General features: G+C 36.8%; 2 protein-coding genes and 1 long non-coding RNA gene across 5 annotated transcripts; 1 reads left to right on the top strand and 2 right to left on the bottom strand.

Moving 5' to 3' along the window:
- Window positions 1–964: 964 nt before the first annotated feature.
- Window positions 965–1,891, bottom strand: LOC116182437 (52 kDa repressor of the inhibitor of the protein kinase-like). The gene has a single exon (XM_031502972.1). The coding sequence runs from the start codon at window positions 1,889–1,891 to the stop codon at window positions 965–967; it is 927 nt and encodes a 308-aa protein (XP_031358832.1).
- Window positions 1,892–7,102: 5,211 nt separating this feature from the next.
- On the bottom strand, window positions 7,103–9,713 carry LOC116182439. 2 transcript variants are annotated; one of them, XM_031502975.1, is made up of 2 exons: window positions 8,580–9,713; window positions 7,103–7,949 (listed from the first exon to the last, which is right to left on the bottom strand). In XM_031502975.1, the coding sequence occupies exons 1-2, from the start codon at window positions 9,283–9,285 to the stop codon at window positions 7,465–7,467; spliced, it is 1,191 nt and encodes a 396-aa protein (XP_031358835.1). In that variant the 5' UTR covers window positions 9,286–9,713; the 3' UTR covers window positions 7,103–7,464. The 2 variants fall into 2 exon arrangements, with proteins under 2 accessions (XP_031358835.1, XP_031358834.1); XM_031502974.1 differs by having other exon boundaries at window positions 7,103–9,296; window positions 9,563–9,713.
- Window positions 9,714–12,955: 3,242 nt separating this feature from the next.
- Window positions 12,956–21,711, top strand: LOC116182438. 2 transcript variants are annotated; one of them, XR_004147517.1, is made up of 3 exons: window positions 12,956–13,151; window positions 13,751–13,903; window positions 21,669–21,711. It is a non-coding gene; the product is annotated as an uncharacterized LOC116182438 (long non-coding RNA). The 2 variants fall into 2 exon arrangements; XR_004147516.1 differs by lacking the exon at window positions 21,669–21,711 and adding an exon at window positions 20,642–21,034.
- The last annotated feature ends 5,853 nt before the right edge of the window (window positions 21,712–27,564 follow it).

Here is a 27,564-nt window from a genome sequence, read left to right as displayed (position 1 = left end):
GGGGGGGGGGGGTTTAGGATATTCGCGCCGAGCAGGTCACCCTTGAAAATTAAATTTTATTTCTTCTAGGAATTTGCTTGATTTGTAAGTATACTTACGATTTCATGTTCTAAACTAATCTGGAAGGAGGAATATGCATAGGAACTTAGTTTAGAACGAAAGGATATCTCCAGTTTGTGAATGAATGTTAAACAAACGATTATTTTCAAGTATTATAAAAGAATTTAATTTGAATAGAATATAAATATACTCGTAATATCAAACTCAAACAAAACATTTTCGATTCATATTAGATATGAAGTAATAAATATATGAAGAAGTAAATATAAAGTTAGGACAGACGGAGTGGAAGTTTCCTTTTTTTGAGAGCAAGTTCATCCACTTCCTCAATGATTACAGCAATATTCCTGTGAATATTCAACAAAGCTAGACCATTGAGGCGATTTTCGCTGATGGTATTTCTCAAATAAGTTTTGAGCCGTCTCAGGGTTGAAAATGATCTTTCACTGGTGGCAGTTGTCACAGGTAAGGTAACTAATATTCTTAGTAAGTTATTCACTGTTGGGAATATTTCTGGATTGCACATTTTAAGTGCGTCCAGAGCATTTTTTGGAGAACTGTGCGAGGAAGAAATATATTGCCACCAAAGTTTCATTTCACCAACTGCTGCTTCCTCATTGATATCCAAGAATCTTGAGTACTTGTTAATTAACGCCCGAGCTGCTTCGTCTTCCGTTTGTCCAAATTCTGAGTTTTCAGCAGGAATCAGACACATGAAACTTTGAAAAATGTTACTGTGCTTCAAAAGCCTAGCGTGTAATTGACTAATGCTGGAATCAATGAAAGGAATAAATACAGACACTCTGTAATATTCTTCGGGGTCACTTTTTGAAACATTAGAACGATGGGTTTGTCTCCCCGCAACTCTTGGAATTTTCAGTTCGAAGCCGAGCTCCTCACAGATCTATTTAACGTTTTGGAAAAGTGACGAGAATTCTTCTGTTGCGTTTTCTCGAAACTTTCGTATTATGTTATTGACGTCGGTCGCCAATTTTATAGCTGCTCCTAAGTCCAAATTTTTCATTTGCAACATACGGCACAAAGGAAGGGTAACAGCAAACACTTTAGCTACTACTTGTAGAGAAACTTGGAATTCTGTTTTCTCCATCGCCCCTAATAATTGCAGTGCGGTTGAAGATGAGTTCTTATCGGGCCATTCAGAAATTTTTTGCAAAGCACAGTGTGTTGCCTTTTGTAGTTCGATAAACACTATAACTGATTCATGGCGTTCTACCCATCTAGTAGCACACAGCCTTTTTAAACGTGTAGCAGCCGCCTCTGGCAACGTACATTCAATTACAGATTGTAAAACTGCAAGACGTTTCGGCGTATTAAAAAAGGTATGTATGTTAGATATAACTCCCATGCAGTTGCGAATAGCAGGTAAATCACACGCATCCGATATGGCCAGGTTCAAGCTATGTGAGGCGCAGTGCACATATATTGCCAGATTGTACTTTTCGTTCAAGAACTTTTGAGCGCCATTGAATTTTCCGCTCATTACCGCAGCCCCATCATATCCTTGACCAACCATATTTTCGCAATTCAGGCCAAATTTTTTAAGCGATTCAATCAAAGTGTTAGCAATGCCCTTTCCAGTAAGGTCCGTAATTGGTGTGAATTGTAAAAAGTCTTCGCATACTTCATTTTCACTGTCGACATAGCGCACACATATTGAACATTGTTCTGTAGCTGAAATATCACTAGTTTCGTCAGCCAACACGGAGAAATATTTCGCCTCATTGACTTTACGAACAAGTTTCTTCAAAATTATATCATTGCACGTAGAAATAATTTCATTTTGAATAAGAGGGCTGATGTAAGTTGTCATTTTCCTTTCTTCACTATTTGGCCAATAAATGTACTGCGACCTCAACCTTTGTATAGCCTTGAAGAATAAATGAATTAACCTATTTCTAAAGCTAACTAGAAACCTAGGTATACTTTAAATACTCGAGACGTAATTTTCTCTATGGTTCCTCCATCTCCAATTCCAAATATAGCTGCTATTTTACGAATAGATGCTGATTCGCCACTCGAACCTAACCGAAACAGAACCTAACCGAAACAGAACTACAGCTAATTGAACTTGTATAGGAAATTGATGACAGGAATTGCAACCATGAAATACTGGATCGTTCTGTATTTTCGAAAGAATAAAATTAAATACACCACGATTTACTCGTATCATTTGAATGAACCGATTTTCATCTAAATGTGGCAAAATATCAGAACACCATTCCCTAGATTTCGGTATAGTTAATCGAATAGTATACCTATATGTTTCAATTATCATTAAGTCTTCTATCAAAGTGTCTAATATTGTATCATATTCCGATTCATTTTCTGCAATAAAAGTAGGTATTAAAAAAAATCGACAAATGAAATATCCAATTGACATACTTTTAACTCTTATTCTTTCAATATCCTGCACAGCATTGTCGATTAATACATTTTTAATCTCCTCTTTTGTATTTTTCATGTTTCCATCTGAGATATCCAGTCAAATTAAGGTTAGGTACCAGATTTAAAAATATGAGGTTATGTTTCTAAAATACACAAATCACATAACTGCTTTATAACGTGGCGTTCACGAGTGGACGATTTCGTATCTTTGTAACTATAAATACGAAGTTACGCAAAACCTCAAAAATTGGTCGTGAATACCCCTATTGTAATTCCTTTTAGACAATGAATACAAAATACGTTTTAGATAATTCAACAACTTCCACCCTCGCTTCTCAAGTAACAAGTAAGCACCAGAATCAAGTTAACATTTTGTTGTCAAAAACTTGTGTGACAATTTGCTGAAACGGTTTTATTACCTCTTGGAACAAAAAATTTAGTTCTAAAGATATTTTTTAACAAAAATATGTAGTCCAAACAACAAGTAAAACCAAATATTTCGTACGACAAATCGTTAGGTAAGGATCTTTCTTCAAAGTGTTAACATCTACAAACCGTAAGTTCCACTCACTTCTGAGTTTTATAATATGTAATTTGTAAATATGTAATTTAAGTTCTCTGTGTTAAATAATGTAATGTGATTGTATCTAAATACAATTTAATTTAACAACTGTGTATTCTTTATCGATATTTATGATTTATATCGAATTTGGGAAATTACTTCATGACTTTAGAAGCTGGTCACCAGATGGCGCTACTCTGATTTCGTTGCTTTAGTTCACAGTACACCCACCAGGCTCCGCCAAAATACCATACAAATTTGTAACATTGCTGTTTCTATTCTGAGAAGGCCGTATTCTGTGCATGACAGTTTATGAATTATTTGTGAAATTGTGAAAATGCCACGAAGATATGTTTGTTTTACTGAAGAAAAACTTGATGTTGCTAGAAAACTTTATGCTAGTGGCAGAAGTGCAAAAGATATTATGGAAGCCACTGGTGAAAGTCTTCGTTCAGCGCAGAAATTCATTTCCCACACTAGGTCCGAATTTGTTGATGGACCTCTGCGAAATTTTGAACTAAACAAGAAAGGAAGAAAACCAAACAACAATGGAGAGTTATGGGACGCCTATAGAGAATATACTGCTGCAAGAATGTACATTGACCATTCAGCAGATTATAGAAAGACTTCCAGGACATTTGAAATGCAATCGCAATAAAGTTGCAAAAGTGCTAAAACAGCATTCATACAAGAAAAAAAGAGCAAAGAAAATTCCACATGAACGAAATTCGCGGGCGCATATTCAAGCTAGAAAAATGTATGCCACCGCAATGGCAGCCGTGAATGATGATAACATGATTTTTATTGATGAATCAGGATTTAACCTACATTTAGGGCCTTTATATGGGTATACTCCCCCAGGAATCACGCCGATCAGTTAGCGTAGGCGGTACAACTAAATATCGAGGTAAACGTTGCACTTTGTGACAAAAGCATGAAACTCGGTACACCTGTTCATTAGGTCCAAATAAAACTTTTGGCCCGCAGCACCCACCGAAATTTTCGTGTGGGTTAAAAATTTGAACACTTCTGTTCAAAAGGGTGTTCAAGGTTTTAAACCTGTAAAAATTCACGAATTTCGGTGTTCTAGGGGTCGTTTTTGAATGATTTAGGGTCTCGCGTGCCAATGCCGGCATTAAAAAAGTTGTATATCTGACCCTTAGGCCCCAAATTTGGATTATTTTCAAAATAATGGCTAAATTTTGAATTTGATAGTTTTAACCTTGCGTGATGTTTCGGATGTCGATTCCAGCTAGAAATGTTATATTGAAGTTAAACCAGTTTCTGGTGTGTAAATAGGCCGTTAATCGTTCATAAATTTGTTCAAAATTTGGAAATTCCGTACTTGCAAGGATTTTGCCGTTCTTGGTGTCGTTTCCATATAATTTGTAGCTGCTGATGCTGATGTTGTATTCAAAAAACAGATGCTACTCATAGTTAGGCCCTTTTCATATTATTTTACCTATTAAGAGGGAATGTTCGGCGCAGTCATACCCTTGTTGCCCCGGATTGCAACAACTATTGAATGACAAAGAAAGACGAAAGAGACGAGTATTTCATTAAGATTCGGAAGTGGGCATGTTCTTTGACGGGGTATGCCGCCTATGCTTCCATTATTGCCCTCCCGTCATCGCTTGTTGGGAAATCTGAACTTCCAGTCAGTCTTGAGCTCACTCCACGACAAGTAACACCTCTCAGCGAGCTATTTTTTTTTATAGTTCCGTCCGACTCGTGCCCCTGGAAATGTGGATATCGCAACGATACCGTGAAACGCGTGCCCTGAAGTCGCCGAGGCAGCCCCCAAAGTATCTCAGACGGCGGACGGTACGATTAGGCCGCGAGTCACAGGCGTTTTAGGCCCTGCGCGTGTCGCTGTAGGAACTCTGCGCGCATATTGAGAGACCGTTACCACCATGACCTGACCAGCCAGAAGCTGCGGTTCTGGCGGCGCTAGTCTCACTGGTCAGCGGTGCGCTGACGGTGAACTGGCAAGTGTGGTATACATGCTAGAGGCCGGTTATCTGGTGCATCAACTCAACGAAGGGAAGGGGATTAAAGCTGCTTTTATTCAGAACAAAGCAAAGTGGCACAAAGTCTGTGCATCGAAGTTCCATGGGGCTAAATTTGATAAACTTTTACTAAAAGTTCAGTCTTCTACCAGTGTATTGATGTGCTGAAGAGGCTCTCGAAGGCTGGCGACCAGAACCAGCTTCTGATTGGTCATGGTGGTAACGGTCTATCAATATGCGCGTAGAGTTCAGGGCACCCCCAGGCACTGCGTCGCGATCCATCGCGTTTCACGGTATCGTTGCGATATCCTGACTTTAAGACAAGGGCGTAGCCAGAGGGGAGGGCTGATGCCCTCCACTAGAGATTTAAAAAAGTAGCAAAATGCAAAGCAACCAGTCCAAAAACCAAAGTGTCCTGGTTTTCTTGGGCGATAATTCCTTATTACAATTATTGTGGTTGTAGAGGTAAGACAGTTACAAGAGTAAAACTTTATGTGCTCTGCACTATACCTACAATTAATAATTTTTTTATCCTTCATATGTCAACTTGCCCCTCCTCTCTGGGCCATAGCTGGCGACACTCTTGCTTCAAGGGATACGAGTCGGACGGAACTAGCTCGCTGCGAGATGTTACTTGTCGTGGAGTGAGCTCAAGACTGATTGGAAGTAGACATTTCCCAACAAGCGATGACGGGAGGGCAATAAGTATAAGCGGCATACCCCGTCAGAGAACATGCCCACTTCCGAATCTTAATGAAATGCCCGTCTCTTTTGTCTTTCTTTGTCATTCAATAGTTGTTGCAATCCGGGCCAACAAGGGTATGACTGCGCCGAACATTCCCTCTTAATAGGTAAAATAGTTTGAAACGGGCCTAACTATGAGTCGCATCTGTTTTTTGAATACAAAATCAGCATCAGCAACCACAAATTATATGGAAACGACACCAAAAACGGTAAAATCCTTCAAGTATGGAATTTCCAAATTTTGAAGAAATTTATGAACGATTAACGGCCTATTTACACACCAGAAACTGTTTTAACTTCAATATAACATTTCTAGCGTGTAGTGCACGTCCAAATTAGCTGGAATCGACATCCGAAACATCACGCAGGGTTAAAACTATCTAATTCAAAATTTAACCATTATTTTGAAAATAATCCAAATTTGGGGCCTAAGGGTCAGCACCACTTTTTTAATGCCGGCATTGGCACGCGAGACCCTAAATCATTCAAAAACGACCCCTAGAACACCGAAATTCGTCAATTTTTACAGGTTTAAAACCTTGAACACCCTTTTGAACAAAAGTGTTCAAATTTTGAACCCACACGAAAATTTCGGTGGGTGCTGCGGGTCAAAAGTTTTATTTGGACCTAATAAACATGTGTACCGAGTTTCATGCTTTTGTCACAAAATGCAGCGAAAAAATGTGTACCGCCTACGCTATTATATGTTTATCATCCTTGGACTGGGACAGGCGGTGGTTTCGCGATGTGCCGGGATAAACTGTATAAAGGACAATTAAGTAGTGTTTTGATTAGTTTAACGATATTGTATTTTGGTAGTTTAATAGTTTTAGGATGGCCATCCTTCACTCCTCAGGATGTAGGTAAGCGTTTATTATTATATTCGTAGAAAACCGTTTGTTTTATCATTTCCACCATTGTAATCCAACGCACGTTTCGCACGCAATAGTTACGACTTACGAGTAATATTGAATCCAACCCGAGATGTTGAGAAGATGACTGTTCCTCTTGAGAAAAAAGTACATGTCACAATATGGTGATTAGCCAATCATGCTATTCATTTCGTGCACAACAAGTGACCTATTTGGATTGAGCAAGGGCACTGCATATTTGGTATTTATAGAAACATGCAGAGCTCTTTGTGATTTAAAAGATAAATATATTAAATGGCCTAATATAAATGAAGGTAGGTACCAGTCATGCAAATAAAATAGAGAATATCAAATTTATTATTCAATGATAAAACCAAGTTCCCAGGAGTCATAGGTATGATTGATGGATGTCATATCAGTATGGGATATAGTAGAGTAAAGTGGGGTAATATGGCAACATATAATTCAATGGCTCACATTCTCACAAGCAGCTGATCCAGCCGCACGGCAAAGGTCGCATCTTAGAGCGTGAATGTGTAGGTTTGTCGCGTGAAACGCTCGTTGCCATATTCCCACTAATATAATGGTTACAAACATAAATGTTGAATGATGCGCTTTGGCCGTATTACCCCGACCCATGGGTAATATGGCATGATGCGTTGGGGAATATGGCAACATGCTTTTCTCGCAAGAAATGTAAAATTTTTTGAGATTAGAAAAAATGTTTATTTTTGACAACAAAACATTAGAAGAAATGTTTATTTTTTACAACAAAACAAAAATGTGAATACAAACGAAATAGGCTATATAGCTATACACAATCTGCGCAATGTTTGTCTGAAGGAGTACATATCTCGTGAACCCAATTATGGCATTTTACACATTGTAACCAATCACATTTGGGACCTGTTTTATCAAAATAGTATCCACCGCATTGGGCACAAAATTCTGATTCATCATGCTCCAATTCTGAATCTCCGCTTTCAACTGTATTCACTTCCAATTCGCTTTCTGATGAACTGGTATCATCAGTAATCCTTGTATTCCTTTTTTTCTTTGTCTTCTGTGTGCCTTTCTTGTTTTTATTGGCTTCTTTTCTTTCCTTTTCTTGTTTGCGTTTTAGTTTTTCAGCTTCCTTTTTGTCTTTTGTTTCTTTTTTGTTTCGTTTTTCTGCTATTATTTCTGGAGATGTAAGTAGTTCAGCATGCTGTTTTCTTTTGTTACACCGACTTGGTCCAGGTATGACTGGAATAGGTGCAATCGCTTCAAATGACGTATTGTTGGTCTTGGAGATTACTGCAACATCATCCAAAATATTGACCCCGTTGTTTGGATCATCATTGGGGGCAATGTTATTATTGTCGGCATCATTAGGAATGACAACATTAACGTTTTCTTCTAAATTTTCGTTATTAGGAATTGGATCAGGATTTTGCTGAATAAATGCATGATCTGGAATTATGGTAGCATTAAGCGGATAGATACCACATGTTCTAAAACCCGAAATTCCGTTTTGAACTGTCGCCGCCTTTCCCCATGCGGTATTTAAGAGTGTGGGAAACTGGAGTCTAGTTAATTTGCGACCTGGATGATTATGTATCCAGGTGTTACATGCTTGTGACCAATAGGTCTTTAGAGGCTTAAAAAAGGATCTATCTAGAGGCTGCAACCAATGGGTCGTATGGCTTGGTAAGCACAACATTATAACATCGTTACTTGAAGCTAAATCTAACAACTCTACATCGGAACAATGCGAGGAGTGGCCATCCAGAATGAGAAGTACTTTACCTGGCTCCTTTCTTGCAATAAAGTGGTTTTGAAGCCATGTTTTAAAAATGTCTGTCGTTACATAGGCCGACTTTTCATTCATGATAACTTTACCCCCAGGAGGCAAGCCATCTTCAAATTCTGGTTTTTTTTTCTTACCTTTAAAAATACAAACTGGAGGAAGGAAATGACCTTCTGCATTTACACATGCTATAACTGATACTGTTTCACCTTTCTCACCACTCGTGACACAGTTTACAGTTTTGGCGCCTTTAGTGGCAACAACTTTCCCCGGGTTATTGTTTAGTTGTAGCCCCGACTCATCAATATTAAATATTTTTCGCGGAGTGTTTACTAAATCATTTTCTGTTAATATTTTCCCCAAAAGATCAAAGTATCGTCCGCATTCGTCTTTATTCATGCCTTGAGCTCGAGCTATAGACATTCCTTGCGCTTTTCGAATTGACAATTCTGGATGTCTTTGCATAAATGAAACAAACCAGTCATGGCCAGCTTGTTTTTTATCAATATTAAAATTGTGGGGAATATTATTTTTAGTTGCAAATGAAAATGCAAGCTTCTTTACGTCAACCGATGTTATGGCAAAGCCATGTTTTTCCATGTTTTGAATGTATTTTACTAAACTAGCTTCATGAACTAAAGTCAAACAACATTTGCGGCCTAATTTTTCTTTACTGAGGTTTCCAGAGCTCATCCTTCTCATCAAAGTACGGGCAGGAACATTGTACGTACGACTAACCTCGCGAACTGACCCTCTACCATTTCTAAGGTCTTCAATAGCATTGCGAAGATCTTCTTCGGACCATAACGCCCTCACATTTTTACGAACGTAATTTCGTGGCATTTTGATTGTTACTGAAATAAAACAAAAATATTTTCAACCTCTCGGGGTAATGTGCCGCAGTTAAAAACGATGACGCATATTTCCCCACATTCACCTTCTTACTTTGAAAATTCGCAACAACGCTTTTAGATACGTTTAACGGGTTGTTCCGCCAAAAAGAGTTAGGTTAGGAATCGTATTTTCGCATGCTCTTATTACAATTGGGTTACAAACACTTAGAACTGATTTTATAACTACGTATAACTGGACTTAAGAATTTATTTTAAACGGTCCTTACCTTTACACTGATGATTTTCACTGACGATTTAATTAATTTGAATTCTGATGAATTTTGGAATGGTTGGTACCTCACACTAATGTGTTAACATGAACACTGTTGCCATATGTAAGCTTAGAAGGAAAATAACAAACTGCGGCGTATTACCCAGCGCGGCATATTCACCCACTTTACTCCTACGTTTCTTCGCGTTCGCCAGTAAAGAAATTTGCAATGTTTTTTTGCAGCTTGTGAGGAAACTGGGAATTTTTTTAATCCCTAAAAAATCACATATAACCCTAAACATGAGGAATAAAGTTTTGGGCGTTACTTACTCTATTTTAGAATGTTTGGCAGCTCCTTGCACTACTCTTTCGTAAGGCGGCGGTTACATTGGATAAGAATTCGTACGAAAATTTGTTCGTACGAATTCGTAAGAAATCGTCGGAAGTAAAGAAATGAGTATATTGGCATGTTTGTGGTTATATTGCTTACGATCATTTGTTAAGAATTTGTACGAATTCGTACGTGTTTTAAATACGACCAAAATATTTTGTTTTTTCATAGTTGTTCGTACGACTAGCTTGCGTTTTGTTGTGTTTTAATTGAATTGAGAACATGGATTGCGAAATACTAATAGCTTTGGTGCACGAACGAAGATCCCTATGGGATCAAAAAAGCAAACAGTATCACAACAGAGAGTTAAACAAGAAATTATGGAAAGAAATAGCAGGTCAAATGAAACTAGGAGGTAGGTATATTCATTTTAATTTTATTCATTTTAATAATTTTATGGTATACAATATGATGTTGCATTTCTGTTTTAACACAAAATAACTAAGTATCGCATATTCCTAAATATTTTCAATGATTATTGAAATATTGCATAAATTGGTTTCTAATGTCGTAGGCAGTAGTAGTAGCCCTGTTAAAATTTCGTGTTCCAACGTTTCTATCGCATATTCTTTGGAGGTTTACAATATCTTTAATGATGTGTGGGTTTCCCTCTAAATCAATAATTATATTATGCAACAGGCAAATACATTTTACAATTAAATCGACTTTGTCAGGAGCAAGTTCAATTTCCGTTTTTAGAATTCTCCATTTTGAGGTGATTATACCAAAGGCGCATTCGACAAGGCGTCTTGCTCGGGAAAGGCAGTAATTAAAATTTTCTTGCTCCTGCGACAGATTGTGTCCAGAAAAAGGTCTCATTAGATACTGCTTTAATGGATAGGCTGCATCTCCTACGAATACATGTGGAACAATAATATTTGTACCCGGCACTGTCTTCGGTCCAGGTACACAAAATGTATTTTGTTCGAGATGGTGGTACAGCGATGACGTAGTGAAAATACCACCATCGCTCTGCTTTCCATAACTTCCAACTTCAACACATATAAACTTGTATTGCGCATCTACCAAACCTTGGAGCACAATCGAAAAATATTTTTTATAATTGAAATAGAATGACCCAGATTTCGCAGGACATTTAATTCTAATTTTCTATAAAACTGTTCAGCAATGGACGAAAACATGGATTCCGTTGGAAAGGGCATATGCTTTTGATATAAAGTATTCCATATAGCCTCACAGGTTTCATAAACCACTTGTCGAATAGTTGTATGTGACATTCGGAATGAAAATGCCAATGATCGGAAAGAAGCGCCAGTTGCAAGATACCTAAAACAAAATCACGCAATTGGTAAACTACTGCTGCCAATAGAATCACTACTTCCACATGATATTCATAATATTCTTTTGTGTTATTGGAATAGCCAAAATGATTCAGAATTGCTTTTTTCAGAGGATACTGTGCGTCAAAAATGGCGAGGATTGCGTGATACATTTAGAAAGGAAATTTCTAAACTTGGTCAAAAAAGGAGTGGAGATGGTGCTGATGATGAATCACAGTCAAAGTGGCAATATTTCATCAATATGCTCTTTATAAAAGATCAGTTTACACCCAGAAAAACAACAGGTAATATTGAAAATGCTGTACAACAATCTTCCACGTATGATGAGACGGAAGAAGATGCAACTTTAAGTCCAATGAGCATTAACGACCAGTCCCAAGTAGGCATTGAAACTGACATGAACCAAGAAAGCGAAACTTTCATTACTCCATCTTCCTCCAATGCCACGACTGAAAGGACTCGACCACGAGAAACTGCCATTACTCCATCTTCCTCCAATGCCACGACTGAAAGGACTCGACCACGAGAAACTGCCATTACTCCATCTTCCTCCAATGCCACGACTGAAAGGACTCGACCACGAGAAACTGCCATTACTCCACCCCTCCCTGACAGAAGAAGGTCAGCAACGACTCAGGAAAAATCAAACACAAACTACTCTTTCCACAAAAAAGCAAAAATGGTAAAGATGAGCATTCAAGATGATGCATATTGAAAAAGAAAATTGCAACATTTTAAACGCATTGGGGCATAAGGAGGATGATGAACACACACTTCTACTAGTCTTGTCCCATACATTCAACCCCGCACGTGTATAGAAAGCTGTTGCTAGATCCCAATCTTACAGTCTGGTTATGCAGGAACCTGGAGCCGTTTCCTGCACTGCAAGTTATCGTCAATCGACTTCTCGTCAATTTATTCCGATTCCAAATCCGTCACCGGTATATAGTACCACCTCAACAGAAGGTTCACAGCCAGCGACGCCTGCACAAGAATCAAATGAGTCTAACTTCCATTCAGATGCTTTTGGTAATAATTATAATGATGGTTCTGCAGCTGGATATTTGACCACCTTTCAGCCAGATGATTTTGTATAATTTGTGAATAAAAATATACGTTTCTGAAAACGTAATTCTTACTTGCCTTAATGTTAATATCAGTTTATGCTTTGCGGATATGCACTCACGAAAATTCGAGTACTTCGAAATGTGACTCTCAATATTCTCTAATATATAATCGAATGTGGATTGTGTCATTCTCGTGTATTCGAAAAATTTTTCATCATTTCTTCTCAATTCTTCGAATGACCTTCCAAACTCTCCTTTTTTATTTCTGGATAAAAAATATTTATCCACCCATTTTCTTCTATTATTTTTTAGTAAAAAATATTTCACTAATGGCGATGTTTGAAATAAATGTAGCTCTGAGATATACTCCATACTCACACTGTAGTCGTACTGAATTGAACTCGTTCATTGTAACCACACACGCCTCCTAAATTCGTAAGAACTGATTCGTACGAATTCGTACGAACAAATTTCGTCGAATCTTATCCAAGTAACCGCCGCCTAAGCCGACCCTGTTCGTCCGAACAATGCGAATGCATTATTGCAAACCGCAGTTACTCTCTGTATCCGCTCGATGAAGAATTTTGATGTTAAGAGGTTGGCGAACTGAACAAATTATATGTGGCAGCACTGGTTTGCGCTATGTGATTGGCCGATTGGAGGATTGCGGGACGACAACGGCTTGTCTTCGCCTTCGGCTGCATGCTGCATTTCAAGTTCAACTGCATTCTGCAATCGAAGCGTGGTTGGTAATGGCGAGGCGATGTTTCTGTTTAGTTTTTGTCGGTTAGTGTGAATGTTATGGCCATTTTTAATTTCCTGCTGTCCTTAAAACGAAACTATTAGGTAAGAGTGTATTTTATTATAGAATTTGTAATTCTCCGTTATAAATCTGCGAATGTGCGCAATTACATAGCCGGCTTGCTGACAAAAAGTTTGTTCATCGGAATAAACTACAAGAACTGGTATCTGTTATACTACGCCATAACTTTATTAGGTATCAAACAAAAGCAAAGCAACCGCCTGCGTCTTAATCGGATTTTTGCAAGCTTACGATTTTGCCTAATTGTGCTGCAGTTGCATTAATTCCGTTGCACATTTTTGTCGTTTACGATTGATGAAGTACTGCAGTTTACAGGTTTTATTGTGCAATCAAGGTGACCCAAGGAAACGACGAAATGTAAGCATTGGATTTGAAATCGTTGAAATGCATAATTACGCACGTGGTGTAAAAAGAAATGGAAAACTTTTTTGTTGCAGTGTTGCACGTGATAAAAGTAGAACATGTTGATTTTGCCAAGAACGACAATGTATTTAAATAATGTGCCCAATATTTGAGGTAAATTTAATGATGCGAGCAATGAAAAACATTTGTGGGGTTATTAAACTTAGTTTGGTTATGATAGGTTTTCATTACCAATTTACTATTGTTGTCTGTGTTACAGGTGGGCATTTTACAATAAACAATAATGCAAGAGAGCTGTGTAGTCCTTCCACTGTACCATCCGCTAGTAACAAACCATTCTCGGGGCGTTGTGAATATCCAGACTGATCTTGACCTTAACAAGAAAGCCCATGCAAATGATGCAACTTAAAATGTAAGTTTTCACGCTTATCTTATAATAATAACATAAAAGCCGTGATAGAATTGGTTCTCTTGCGCGAGTTGTTGTCTGACAGCACTGTTGAGGTATAAAAACCACCGTAAGTTGCGACAATAAAACTGTCTGGTTGAAACGTATACGAGACCTTTTGGGCGAGTGACATTGTCACTCGACAGTGCTATCAGACAGCAACTTGCATAAGAAAACTTGCTAGTCTATCCTCGCCTTAAAGGTAGCGAGACTAATTGACATCTATCGAAAAAGGCAAGACCTTGAACGAATTGTAATTTTTGGTCGAAGTTCCAAACTCGGCCAGGTGGTATTTTTCTTGGATGAACCATAAGTTTTACATGGATGCATTTTTGATTTAATGTTAGTGTTAAGCTTTGCTCTCTTTAATTTCCACTAACCTCAAAAGAATTGTGTGAACTTGGAAGTGCTTGTTTTACTTTTGCATTGCTTTTTCGGAATTGCAAGTTATTCGTTAATCAATGAGGGGTCATCCACCAAGCAAAATAGTGTAGGGGAAAGTGGGGTACATTAAGCCATTTGTTTTACTGAAATATGTTTTTGCATTTTGTATGTTAAATGTTTATAGAACATAGATTGTAATGCCTTCACAATATTTGGAAAAGAAGTCTAATTTTGGAAATAAAATAAATCTTAAATCTATTTTTGGACCTAAACTGCCTCCTAGTAAAGTAAATGCACCTATAACGGGTCGCTTAAGGACGTTCACCCATATTTCTCTCGAAGTAGAACAATGACAAATGATGGCAAGCCAGATTCTAATTCGATCATCTTTTGTTTATAATAAACAATGGATATAACGTTGAAATGCACCTTTTAAAGTACGTACCAGTAGATAATTCTAAACACTCTCGGGAGCATGTACAAATAATGAACACCCCTTATATGTGATGAACCAATAATGGACCCCCCCAATGTTGGAATGATTTTATATACTATTTAAACCTGGATTTCGACAAGAAATGTTAATAAATTTTTGAGAATATTAAATTGGTATTTTAAGAAATTGTGGGTTTGGTTTTACATAAAATACACAGTCATGCAAAGAGTATAATACATAAACAAGTTTCCAGTTTCCAACTTTGGGTTTACTTTCAAATCAGTCGTCTACATCTTCCAATTCTAATGCCACGTTAATATCTTCTGCTCGCGCTTCCGGTTCACTATGTTGACCTTCTTGTCTTGTAGTTTCTTCTGTGGTTGATGTATTTTCTTTGGCGATGCTTTTCCAGATTTTATAAAGGCCTTACATCTTCATGTGCACTTTTCCAGCTTGATTCTTCTGTTAAACACTTTCTGAATTGAGTTAAACTTGTTTGGGCCAATTTTTCCTTCAAAAGCTTCAGTAGATTCCTAAGGGATATTTGGAGTTTTTTTGATTGTGTAACAGGAGTAGTGTGCTTGGAAATTTTTTCGAACTGAACATTTCTCATTCCAAACGGACATAAACATTCTTAATTGTTTCTTGGCTAATATGAGATAAAGCTTTCTCAAACATTTTCACGAAATTCTGTTTTTGAATTCTAGTTGAATTTTCAATCTTCCAAGTTTGCACCTCATTTTTTGTAGGCAAGCTTTAGGGGTCTAGACCCCGCAACGTCCAATGGTTGCAGAAGTAGAATTTGCGAGAGAATTTGGGTATAGAGCACCTAATTCTATGCCATTACTAGCACAGAAATTAGACAAATGAAAAGTTAAATATGATGAATGACCGGTTTTTCGAGCCAAGGGTTAAGTGGTTATGTGGTTTTCCGAATTTTCATTGGTTTTAATGGTTTTTATTCCGTCCCATTCTTACACATTTGTACCTACTGCTTACCCACTTAAAATTAAACTTTAAATTTCTTTAGGTGAAATAAGTTCTTACACAATCTAACTGAGAATTCTACCGAGTATCATTTGGAATTTGGGGCATTTTCCCATTTTTCTCACGTAGCCAACAATACATTTGATGATGATTTTTCCCTCGATTTTTCCAATAAGTTTGTATTTCAATAATATGTTTCATTACTGTTTTTGGTGAAATAACAGTTGCTAGTAGATTCAGAGCTGCATCCATACATAGACATTTCAGGATACGTTTCCCGTAGCTAAATCATAAAATGGTTGTTTTAGTATGCTTAAATTTAGTGTTAGTTTCACATTTCAAATGGTGTGGGATATGATTGCAGAATTTAATGAAAATCCATTATTATGCTGTAAAGAAAACCAGACATGCAGATTTTGTTTTTATTTATTTCTTATGTTATTTGAACAGATACAAAAATATAAACACTTTCTCATTGCTACTATGTATTTGAACTCTGCAAGACAGTGTTGAAGGATTTTCGTTTCTGAGAAATCAACTTTGTTTTTTTATATGGCACTTTAAAAAAGCACACTCTGTATTGTGTACCGTAAAACGGGGTGACTTGAAAACGATTTGAGATACTTTGGCCTGTAAAAAAGTTGCTCTTAATGCTAGACCTACCAAAAATATGCCAAATTGATCGTTTTGGCTTCATGGTTCAGCTGATATCTTTGTTGTTGAAATAATTGATCCTAAAAAAAATTATTTATGTCTATTTTCAAGTCACCCCAGGATGGGGTTACTTGAAAAACAAACGTTGGATTTCAAATGTTTTTTTAAAGTATATCATCTCTGGGGGCTACTTGAAAACCAAATTTAAAAAAAAAATAGAAATTTATCAATTTCCCACATTTAATAAGGTAGATAGAAAAGAAAAAATTTATTTAACAACAAACAGAAACATAATTCTTCGACAACTATAAAATCAGGCCTTATTTACCTACTTCAACTTATTGCACAAAAAAAAACAACAAGTTAAAAAGTAATCGTAAACGATTTACATAAAGCGCATTTCCACTTGCATTCATTTCCCATTTGTAAGATGCAACTTCTATAAAATCGTAAAAATCCGGCCACAAATATGAAAGATAGCGCTGCACATGGGCAATCCATTTTTGTCGTGCTACTTAACGTTGGGCAAAAAAATCGATTAATCGATTATAATCAAACGATAATCGATAATCGGGTTTGATTATTCTATTAAATTAATCGATTATTTGATTAATCGATTATTTGATTAATCAATTATTTGATTAATCAATTATTAAGTAAATTTTAATTGATTATTATTAGCTGGATCATCAGTTTACGCAAAAAGGAGCACTCACAGCTCACAAGTATTATTTTATTTTATAGCGGATGTTAAAACGTCACTTTAAGCAGCTAAAATGAATTAAAATTGTATCATCAAAACTAAAGCACACCTCATCGGAGAGTAAGCTGACTAATCATTTATTTTTATTTATTTATTTTTATTTTTGACCTTCATTTTCAAATGGGCAGGGTACCAACCAACCCACTATGCATTTGCAAATATCCATGCCCGAACCCGGATTCGAACCAGGGACACTTTGTTGATTATTGATTAATCGATCTGCCTAGTAATGAACGATTTGATGAAAAGAGTAATGGAATTATTTTTTATTTTTATTATTAAATAATTAACATATTAATGCATACAAACAGATATTTATCACTCCTTGTATGTGACAATCGACTTTTGATTAAACGATTAGGTGATTAATCGATTATTTGATTAATCGATTATTTGATTAAACGATTATTTGATTAATCGATTAATCAGTGTAATCGATTATTTTTCATAATCGATTATCGATTATTCAAACCCGTAATCGCCCAGCCCTAGTGCTACTTCAATGTCAGTTTATGAGAAGAATTTCATTTCAATGCTTTTCTAAATGGAACTGCGCATGCGCAAACCTAAATTTTGAAACTAATGTTAGATTTTCCTTTGTTCCAAGCGCCTAAATATCAAATTTCACTTAAATGCTTCCATAGATAAAAAAGTTGGCACTGCGCATGCGCAAAATAAAATTTTGAAACTGGCGCTAGATTTTCCTTTATTCCAAGTGCCTATGTAACAAATTTCATTTAAATTCTTCCATAAATAAAACAGTTGGCACTGCGCATGCGCAAAACCAAATTTTGAAATTGGCAGTTGATTTTCCTTTATTCCAAGTGCCTATGTATCAAATTTCATTCAAATGCTTTTATAGGTAAAAAATTTTGCAATTCGGTTTATAAATGGTCGAGATGCGAAAAGGACACTGTGAGTTTTGAATCGATTCGATTCAACTTTTGGCATTGCGTATTATATGGCTAAAGCTATGCCCATATTGAATTTCATGCAATTCAGTTCATAACTAACGGAGATGTAAAAGAGATCGAACATTTCTAAACAAAGTTATCGTTCACACGGACAGATAGATGGACAGACAGACAAAGGAACAGACGGAGAGACCAACCGGCAGGCGACAGAAAGCAATGCAAAATTATAAACGATCTCTAGGATCGTTAATAAACGGCAAAAGTGTAAAATTATGGAACATGTAAAAACGGTTTTTTGTTTTTTTTACAATAACTTTTTTTGTAAGCGGTACAGAAAAAATTCCTTCCTTGGTACAAGACTCGACGCCATAACGAACCAAATAGCGAAAAAAGTAGAACAATAGCTCTTAAGATAAAGAACTAGTAGCGTCGCAATACGAGCGGACGGACGGACAAAGTGGCCACAATAGCGCATTTTTTTTTTATTGTTGTGGAAATGCGCTAAAAATGATTCTTAAAATCATAAATAAAAATTCACACATGAAAGAATGAAGTCATCAGAATTTAAATTTTCAAAGTCTATAGAAGCATTAATGGCTTCACCTTCCACAACTTCCTCTTCTGAAATGACATCATCAGAAACGCCACTCGATTCATTTTGGGGGACATCAGGTCCAGGAGATTTTGACAATTCGCCAGGTGGAGTGGTACTATCGAAATCTGCCTGTTACACTTGCGCCGGGTGGTACATTTAATTTTCTTCTTTTACCCGGAAGAGCCTTTTCTCCATAAATCTCGTGTGAGGGATCTCGTCATTGTAGCGTCTACTTCAGGATTATCCACTTCATCTTCATTTGGCAATCTATTTAACACTTTTAGACGTTGTAATGGGTGTAGACCTGTTGCTGCAAAACCAAATATTATGTTATTCCGTCCATTATCTTTTATTTCATTTAACGCTTGCCTCAAAAGTCGTGGAAAATGGTCTTTTCGTATCACACCCTTGTGATTTTTTTTCCATTTTTGGAGAATTTTGCGCCATGAATTTTTGATTGGACGGAAGCAAGTCACGTCTAATGGTTGAGTAAGGTGCGTACTGTTGGGAGGGAGTAGCACAAAACGAATATTATTATCTTGGCAGACCTTCACTACGTTGTATGAAATGTGACTAGCTAAATTGTCACCAAGGAGGACTTTTGGTCCAGGCCCAATTTTTTTAAAATATGGTAGCATGATTTTATTAAACCAGTCTTCAAAAAGGCTGGCGTCAAACCAACCCGAGTGAGTGCGATTGTAGACTGCACTATCTGGACCTCCTTCGCGCCACGTGTACCACAAGTTTTCGGATTTGTATACTATGTAAGGTGGGAGCATTTCTCCTGAAGCAGAACAAGCAAACGTCACCGACGTCGCAGCCTTCGAGGAATCCATTATTTTCTCGGCCCTTTTTGACTTACGTCTGGCCACTACTTTTGTTCTCCCAGGGTCGTCTGTGAAATTTGTTTAGTCATAATTGATAAACGCCTCTGGCACCACATCTTTTATAGTTATTTATAAATGATCAAAGAAGACTATTGATTTTAGCCCTGCTTTCTTTAATGGCTTGTGAAGTTCTTTACGTTATCGTGTCACCATGTCTTTTCATGAATCCATGAAACCAACCCTCGCCAGGTGTATTGTTAGAAAAATTGCGAATTTTGGAACCCTTTTGGTCAAGGTATGATTTTACCATTTCAAAAGTCTCACCACGTTCAAAGGGAAACCCCCATTCCGCTGCCACTGATACACCCTTCACAATAGCCTTTTCTTCGTTAGGTGTCAGCGCTGTTTGGCCACCATGCGGTTTGCTATGGAGACCTTTAAACTTACGATATATGGTGACATATGGCATACCATATTGTTCACCTGCTTCTTTGAGCGTATTTTGACCCGAAACGTAACTTTCAAGAGCCTTTTCTAAGGTTTCCTCATCGTAATCCTTGTATTTCCTCGAACAGGGTTTTCTTTTATACGTGCGCATAGTTTTCAAGTCGCCCCTGAAATGACATCGAATAATGAAACCCAACGCCACTGCTTGCCGGTAAAGTTTCAAACATTTGTGAGGTTAAAGTACTAATGAATAATGATCATGTTAATACGCAAAAAATATCACTAGGCCATACCGTTGTTTATTCGATCTGTGCAGATAAAAGTATTCACCTAATAAAAATGTAACGTTTCTTACCTTGTCGTTGATTTACCGCCAATACTAAGATAACAATTTCACTATTCTATGATCACAGCCGTTATATAGTCGGTAATGTAGGCAACATTAATAATTTGTGAAGTCGTAGCAAGTTTTCAAACTTTTCCTGACAGAAATTTTCATTTCGCCCTGCGTTTTCAAGTCACCCCTTTTTACGGTACATAAAAAAACAAAAGTTGTGAAACTGTTGGTTCCAACAGGATGGTGTACCCGCGCATAACGCCCTAATGTGCCAGATTATTTATCGGACAAATTTTCCATTTTCCAAGAAATTTGAAGACATCACATTTAATGCCACTTCGGTCAATGTTTGTTGTAGGGCAATTGTGTGATTGACAAAGCCAGGCGGAGGTGAAGGTATTTGGACAGAGGTTGACGGAATTTCAGACAGAACGTGCACCCGTTTTCAATGGACTTGCGGTGACCCATTACTTTGACTGGTGCTATTCAAACTAGTCTCCGGTTCCGGTGTGCCATAATCATCTAAAAGGAGTCTCTCGAGTTTGTGGACGATAGTAGGAATCTCTTCTTTCGCCAAAAACCTTCACTAGTCCTTAATACACAATCTAAATCCATAAAAACGGCCTATTATCTTACCTTTCACTGTACATCAAGAATAAAATCCAGTATGAGAGATGGTTCCTAATATAAAACTTCTTGCAGACACATCACAACAAAATCCTAACACTATAATGTTTATTTTGCGGTTATTGAATTCATAACCATTTTTTAAAGGATTTTTTAATTCATCTACTGATTCTTCCAGAAAGTTTGGCCCATTGTATGGTTTAGCACTTCCGAAATAAAGCCCAATTGGAAAAACCTTGTGGCGTAGTTGCGGTTTACAAGGAAATGACATTAAAATAGGCCATAGTTCTGAAGAACTGCTTTTAAAACGTGGTAAGCCATCAACATTGAATAACAGTTCAAGACAATTTACATTAGAAGTTAAAAGTGTTAATGCAAAATTTAATTAAATGTGATGATATTGTCCCGGATCAACTGATTTAAAATTACATTTTAAGTATTGTTAGAGCCTGTACTGGTAGTGATTGTAACTCCGGAACAATAGCCTTTAAACTTGCACTGTAACGGTTTATTTTCTTACCCTTAAGGCCTATTAAGTCTTCGAAATACTTTATTTCATTTTCTACTCTTCTTTCCCTACATTTCGAATTCAAATTTAGTAACTTTCTCATCTCTTTATTGTTATTACCTGTAGCTGATAACAATTTCCTTTTCCCGTATACTCTTATCAACTTTCACTTTTCCTGTAGACATCTTGTATGAAGTACATGTGATTTCACCAAGTCTTTAATTACAATTATATTGAGCTTCTAAGGAAGGATTTGTAGAGAATTGGTTGTCAGAGAAGATTAAGTACGTGCCGTTTGATATTTTGGTGGTTAATTCTCGCGCATATATTGCGGATCTTCCGTCACATTCACCATAAGCTCGCTCGTCATCTCAAGAGGTACGACTCTGTTAGCTGTAATTGTCTACACATTATCGATGTTTCTTTTAGCTTTTTTTTTACGTCTACTTTATTTCGTTCGTCGTCTTCAAGTTTCCTTGGAGGTTTCATCACCCAACGTTGGATTCCATCATCTACAATAATCAGAACCAGACATCCTTGCCTATCGTGATACTTACCGATATCTCCCGGAACCATCTATACCTACGTCTTGCATGCGTTGTGTTCTGGTTCGCATCACCAAAGCCACATCGATTGTCAGCCGTTAGTCACACCATCCACTCCGGTCACCTTAATTGGCAAGCTACACTCTCCGGCAAAGGTCAGGCTGTAATTGTTGTGCCATCTCCGTTACATCGTCACGGTGGTCAAATAAAATAAAGGAAGGGAATTCATTTGTCGAGCCTCTATCCTATCTTACCTATCTCCTCTTGTTCCTTCATTCTTTTTCTTCCCTCACTTTCACTGTGTTGTTTTTTTTTTGTGTTTAACGAAGTTTTTTATACTTATGATAAACAAGATAAATACTTGTCATTTTGAGGTTATGTATAATTTGAGGCCATTATATGCAAAACTTGCTATTTGCTCGAAAAAAATGTATACTTGAAATCACGAATCTTTGTCCCCGCGTCATTGATTTGTGAATCAATTTCAGACAAGTTTTTTATCGATTTCGCATACTTGACAGATATTACAGTGTTTTAGCGTATGTCTGAAATTGATTCACAAATCAATGACGCAGGGACAAAGATTCGTGATTTCAAGTATATGTGTCGATTATAAGTGTTTTTCGCGCAAAGTAACTTTTCTTATTTATGTTGCATAGAGTTTTTAGGAAAGGAAATTAAAAGTTTTCAGCCTAAAATATTTACAGTTTAAATAGAAAATAATAATGTTTATTGCAAATAACCAGTTTTGAAAATAAATATCTAAGATAAATTAAAACTATCTTTAGATTAATGAGAAACTTGAAGGAGTTATTCGTACAAGTAACAGTTTTGCATTTTTAAACAAAAAAATAACTCAAAATACTTAATGCTCACAAAAAAAAGGAATCATTCTCGACATTTTGGCAACGGTCCGCATCAACGTTTTCTTCTGGTGGGGCATTACCTTTTTCGAAGAGCTCTTTGTAAAAGTGTAGTTCAGGAAGACTTCTCCAATTTTCTCCGTAGTGTTTGGAAAGAAGGTTGTTAATAGTGCCTTTATCCCCCCCCTTAGTCCTTTTCCCAGTGTTAATTTCTTAGGAGCCATTGATGACAGAGAGAAATTTTTTTTACAAACGCTACTAGCTTTTCCAACGTCAGTGCAGTAATTAGGTTCACCTTGGATTAGAACATTTTTCTCTTTTTTGTAAAAAATAAACCTTTTTGCTTTATTAAATTCAAAGTGCCATGAACTAGGCAGCTTGATAGCTCGTTTTGTCTGTGTTCTCCAATCAAACAGATCCCAGTCGATACCGATCTTCCGTATGGTGGAATGTTTCCTGATTAAATCATCGTACCCACTAACTTCCACAATAACTGAAATTTTTTTAATGTCTTTCTCTATAAGGCCGAAGACGCGATCAGGTGGAATAAAGGAATGACCAACGATTGGGAAAATCAATTCAATTTGCCTAATATGTTTCGGCGATTCTTCTAGGAGCCAGTAAGCTAACATAGCCATCATATTCGTATTTTTGTTTTGTCCACCGCAACCGTCAGCGAACAAACGTACTGTTTCAATGCTGGGGTCAAAATCAAAACTCTTCAAGGTATGATTCAAAGCTGATGCTATTGTATTAGAATCTTTTCGGGAATCAATTTCTGTCCACAAGTAAGAAAACACATTTCTTGGTGTTAGTTTATCTCTAGAAGTACCAGCGACAACTGTAAAGTTATTATAGTTAATTTGCTGGCTAAAATATGCTGCTTGATTTGGCAGTCTAGGCAGGGCCAAGTTTTTTTGGCAGTCGAAGGAAAAGTAGGATGTGTTTAGCTTTGTTTTAAGAAGTCCGAAAAAAGCCTTAGCTTTTGCGATGTGAACACGATGCTCAGTAAGTAACTTTTGCCGAACATCTAAAGAAGTTGCTATTTTCAACTGCTCCTTTGTTCTCAAGCAGGTTGAGCAGCAGTCAGTCAGTGGAGTTCCAAAAGCGCTGTTGTAGTAAGCGTTCACGTATTTTCGAAAATAACTAAGCTTCACATGCATAGGCTAAGGCACTCTCCGCAGATAACATTCGAAAAGTTTTTTAAAATTCAAATCACATGGCAAGTAGACCCTCACGCTTGTCTTGCTTCTGCAATAATGAGACTCGGTACATCTAATGGATTCTATAAATTGTTTAATGCAGTTTCTTTTTTCGTCGTTTTTCGGACCAACTCTATCGCCACCTCTACGTTCCCTGGGTATCTCCCCTTTGAGTACGAAATTTCTAACATTTCTTTGTATTCGATCTTTGCTCAATTTTGTGATTCCAAGAAATGCTTTGGCACATACTCTAACCAGCTTCCCCTCATTCAAGCGTACATGGTATTTTATCGACACTGTAGCATGATCAGATTTTCCTCTTTTTGGTTTTTGTCCTTTACAACAAAACAATATCAAAAGATCTTGTTCAACTTTTTCTTTTGATCGATAAATGTAGGCATGAAAATCTTTAATTTGCTTCATCGTGAGTGTGGAACAATAATACGGCAAATTGGGTTGTCCATTGTGACCACAAGTTGGAAAGGTCGGAAGTGATTTTGGTGTATGTCTGTAACAATTTTATTAATGTAATTAAAATCATCAGTTTAAAATTAAGGCACTTACCTAGCAAGTTTATTGACATTCCTCTTATGCTTTTCTGGCTGGAGTAGTTTTTTGCGACCTTTTCCCTGTGGACTAGGTTTAACAGACAAAATACCATCTCTTAGTAACTCCATAATTTAGTAAAACACCTACGCAGCTCGAAAACGATGGAAAACTGAAATATTATTGTCTTGTAAACATTTAACAATGTTTATTAGCGTGCTCGTCACGTGAATCAACCGGCAAATTTAATTGGTGGCAGAGCAAACAGCGAGTTTTGCAAGTAACACGTCCAAGCAAAGAGCGAGTTCTGCGTATAACTTGAATTTTCTCAACGATATTTGCATGCTAAGGAAAGAGTTTTGAACATTTCTGATTTCACCATTCGATTCCTCTTTAAAAACTGTATAAACCTACCCAAAAATATACTTTTCTAGGATTTTGTCGATTAGCGAGTTTTGCATATAATGGCCTCATTTAAGGTTATATTTCATTTAAATTTTTGGTTGCATTCAATTACTTACATATTAGTTACACTATTTGGTGCTTAGTGACAAATTAATTATATTGCGTTTATAAAGCATTTCACAAGACAAATATTAATCAGTAGTATACCCCAGGTGAGGTACCGTGGTCAAGTTGTTATATTGGTAGCGCTATCTAATAACCCAGGTCCTAGTAAATTTGAGGTCATATAACTCGCCCTAAACTTAAATCAAGCGAGTAAGTGGATCTTGTGAATGTTAAAATTTTTGTTCATTGCCTTGTTTATTTGTTGTGAGTAAGTTGAAGCTAATTTGCCCATTTGGTTATTGAACTGATATTTAAATATACCGTATTTTCGCCTCCATGTAATTTCTTTCTTTCTGTGTGTGTGTGTGCTTGAGTATCGCCTCCTTCGAGATAACTATATACATCCTGCTCCCTGAAGCAAGAGCAGTATCTACAACTTTCGTTGTTATTCCCGCTTCTGGCGCCCATATAAACCAAATTGAACCTACCCATTTCTCCCTGTATGCAGCCGGCAACAAAACATTGTCATCGCCAGAAGAGTGAGAACTCAAGAGTTCCTGTGGTTTTGTACGTGACAGCACAATGCCTTATGGGTAATATTTTCGTCTAATGCCCACGTACGCAAAAAAAATGTTATGGAAGAAACACTATCTCGCTCTTCTTCATATTCTTCCAAATCCGTCTGAATTAACCAATGACTTTGAACCACAATTTTCATCGGAAGTGTCACTAAACAAAAACTTTTCTTGGTCATCAGGACCTGAATCTAAATATACATATTCAGAATTGTCTTCAGTATAGAATACATTTTCTACACTTTGAGATGGTAACAAAACAGCGGTGGCAGTAGTATTGTCATTACATTGGGTTGGAAAGTAGATAATGGAGTGGAATTGGTCTCTGTGTTTGCATGCAGCATTGTCTCAGCATTTTGTAGACCTTTTAATCGTTTATAGTTTCCAGACTTTGATAAAGTTGCAAAAGGTTTTGACATTGTATAATTAAATTATTTGGATGCTGGAAGTAAATAATGCAATAAAAATACCTCGAAAAATACTGTCAATTTGTGAATTAGTAGATGAATAAAACACTAAAACACAGCCTTCATATAATGAAATTTGATTTCCTTCTTAGTGCGATTCAAATGTAAATTTCTCATTCCAGCAAGTGGTTATACCAACTTTGCATTTTGGGTCATTTTTGATAGATCTCGCTGGTGCATGTCGCATCGACAAATATGAGAATGGCCGATATCGATGTAGAAATGATATTGATATTATCACAATAGACCACTTACAAATAGAGGTCGCTGAAGGCGAGTTTTGGTATTAAAACATAACCTCACTTTATTCTTATGTATTTCTCCATAAGAATACTAAAAAATGCCTTACAATTGTTCAGTGTACAACTGTAATTCCACCACCAAGACGACACAATATAAATTTCATTCGTTTCCGAGAGAGGCAAAAGAAAAACGATCTTGGTTAAATGCGATCAAATCAGGAAAACAGCCCTCAAAGCATGCAAAGGTGTGTGAGAAACATTTTCGAAATGATGACTACGTTGTGACTAGTTTAGGTGGTATTTGTATTCCTTATCACAATTTATTTAAACTTTGAACACAGGTCAATGGAAAATACTTAAGAAAAGTGCAATTCCATCACAAAATTTGCCAAGGAGCTCTCATCATCTAGAGAAACGTGATTCTACTGCAAGAAGTGAAAGATATTTGTCAAGGCATACTCAAAAGATTGTAACCGACAATGACAAACATAATGTCAATCGTGACAATGAAATAGTTGACATTATCGCAGAAGATGTAGAAGAACAAGTTGAAGTGGAAAGAAGTGGCACACATCATGCGCAAATTCAAACGATCATTAGTCTTAAGCGATCCCAATTAATATCCGCAAGTTTCATAGATGAGGCTCAAATGAAACACATGACGGGATTTTCCAGAAAATTGTTTATTTTTTTTTGTCAATATTTTGGCAATTCATACACAAAAACACATTCGCTATTTACCAATGAAGACGAGCTCTTAATCACGCTAATGAAATACAGACTGAACTTACATTATACGACGTTAGCTGCCCTTTTTGACACAGATATTCGAATAATAAAATCCATAGTAGAAAAGTGGACAAAACACCTATACACAAACTTTAGACAAATCAACTTCTGGGATTTAAAAACGTGTAAGCACGGCCAGTACACGATAGTCTTGGATTGTACGGAATTTAGAATCGAACGCAGTGGTGATCCTCTAATACAACAAGCTACATACTCTAGTTACTATGGAACAAATACTTTCAAGGTACTGATTGGTGGAACGGAAAATGGAGAAATTGCCTTTGTGTCAGATGTGTATGGGGGTTCTATTACTGATCGCAAAATATCACATATATCGGGCATACTTGATCTTTTGAAGGAAGCAGATTACGTTTTGGCTAACCGAGGATTTGACATATCAGATCTTT

This window comes from Photinus pyralis, unplaced genomic scaffold (assembly GCF_008802855.1).
Source record: "Photinus pyralis isolate 1611_PpyrPB1 unplaced genomic scaffold, Ppyr1.3 Ppyr1.4_unclustered_Scaffold5279, whole genome shotgun sequence".
In the NCBI taxonomy this organism is placed as follows: Eukaryota; Metazoa; Arthropoda; class Insecta; order Coleoptera; family Lampyridae; genus Photinus; species Photinus pyralis.
This window is presented reverse-complemented; position numbering and strand designations above follow the sequence as displayed.

What these genes read in the sequence shown, in the direction of transcription:
- LOC116182437 (XM_031502972.1), bottom strand. Translation starts at nt 1,891, where the DNA reads ATGACAACTTACATCAGCCCTCTTATTCAAAATGAAATTATTTCTACG.
- LOC116182439 (XM_031502974.1), bottom strand. Translation starts at nt 9,285, where the DNA reads ATGCCACGAAATTACGTTCGTAAAAATGTGAGGGCGTTATGGTCCGAA.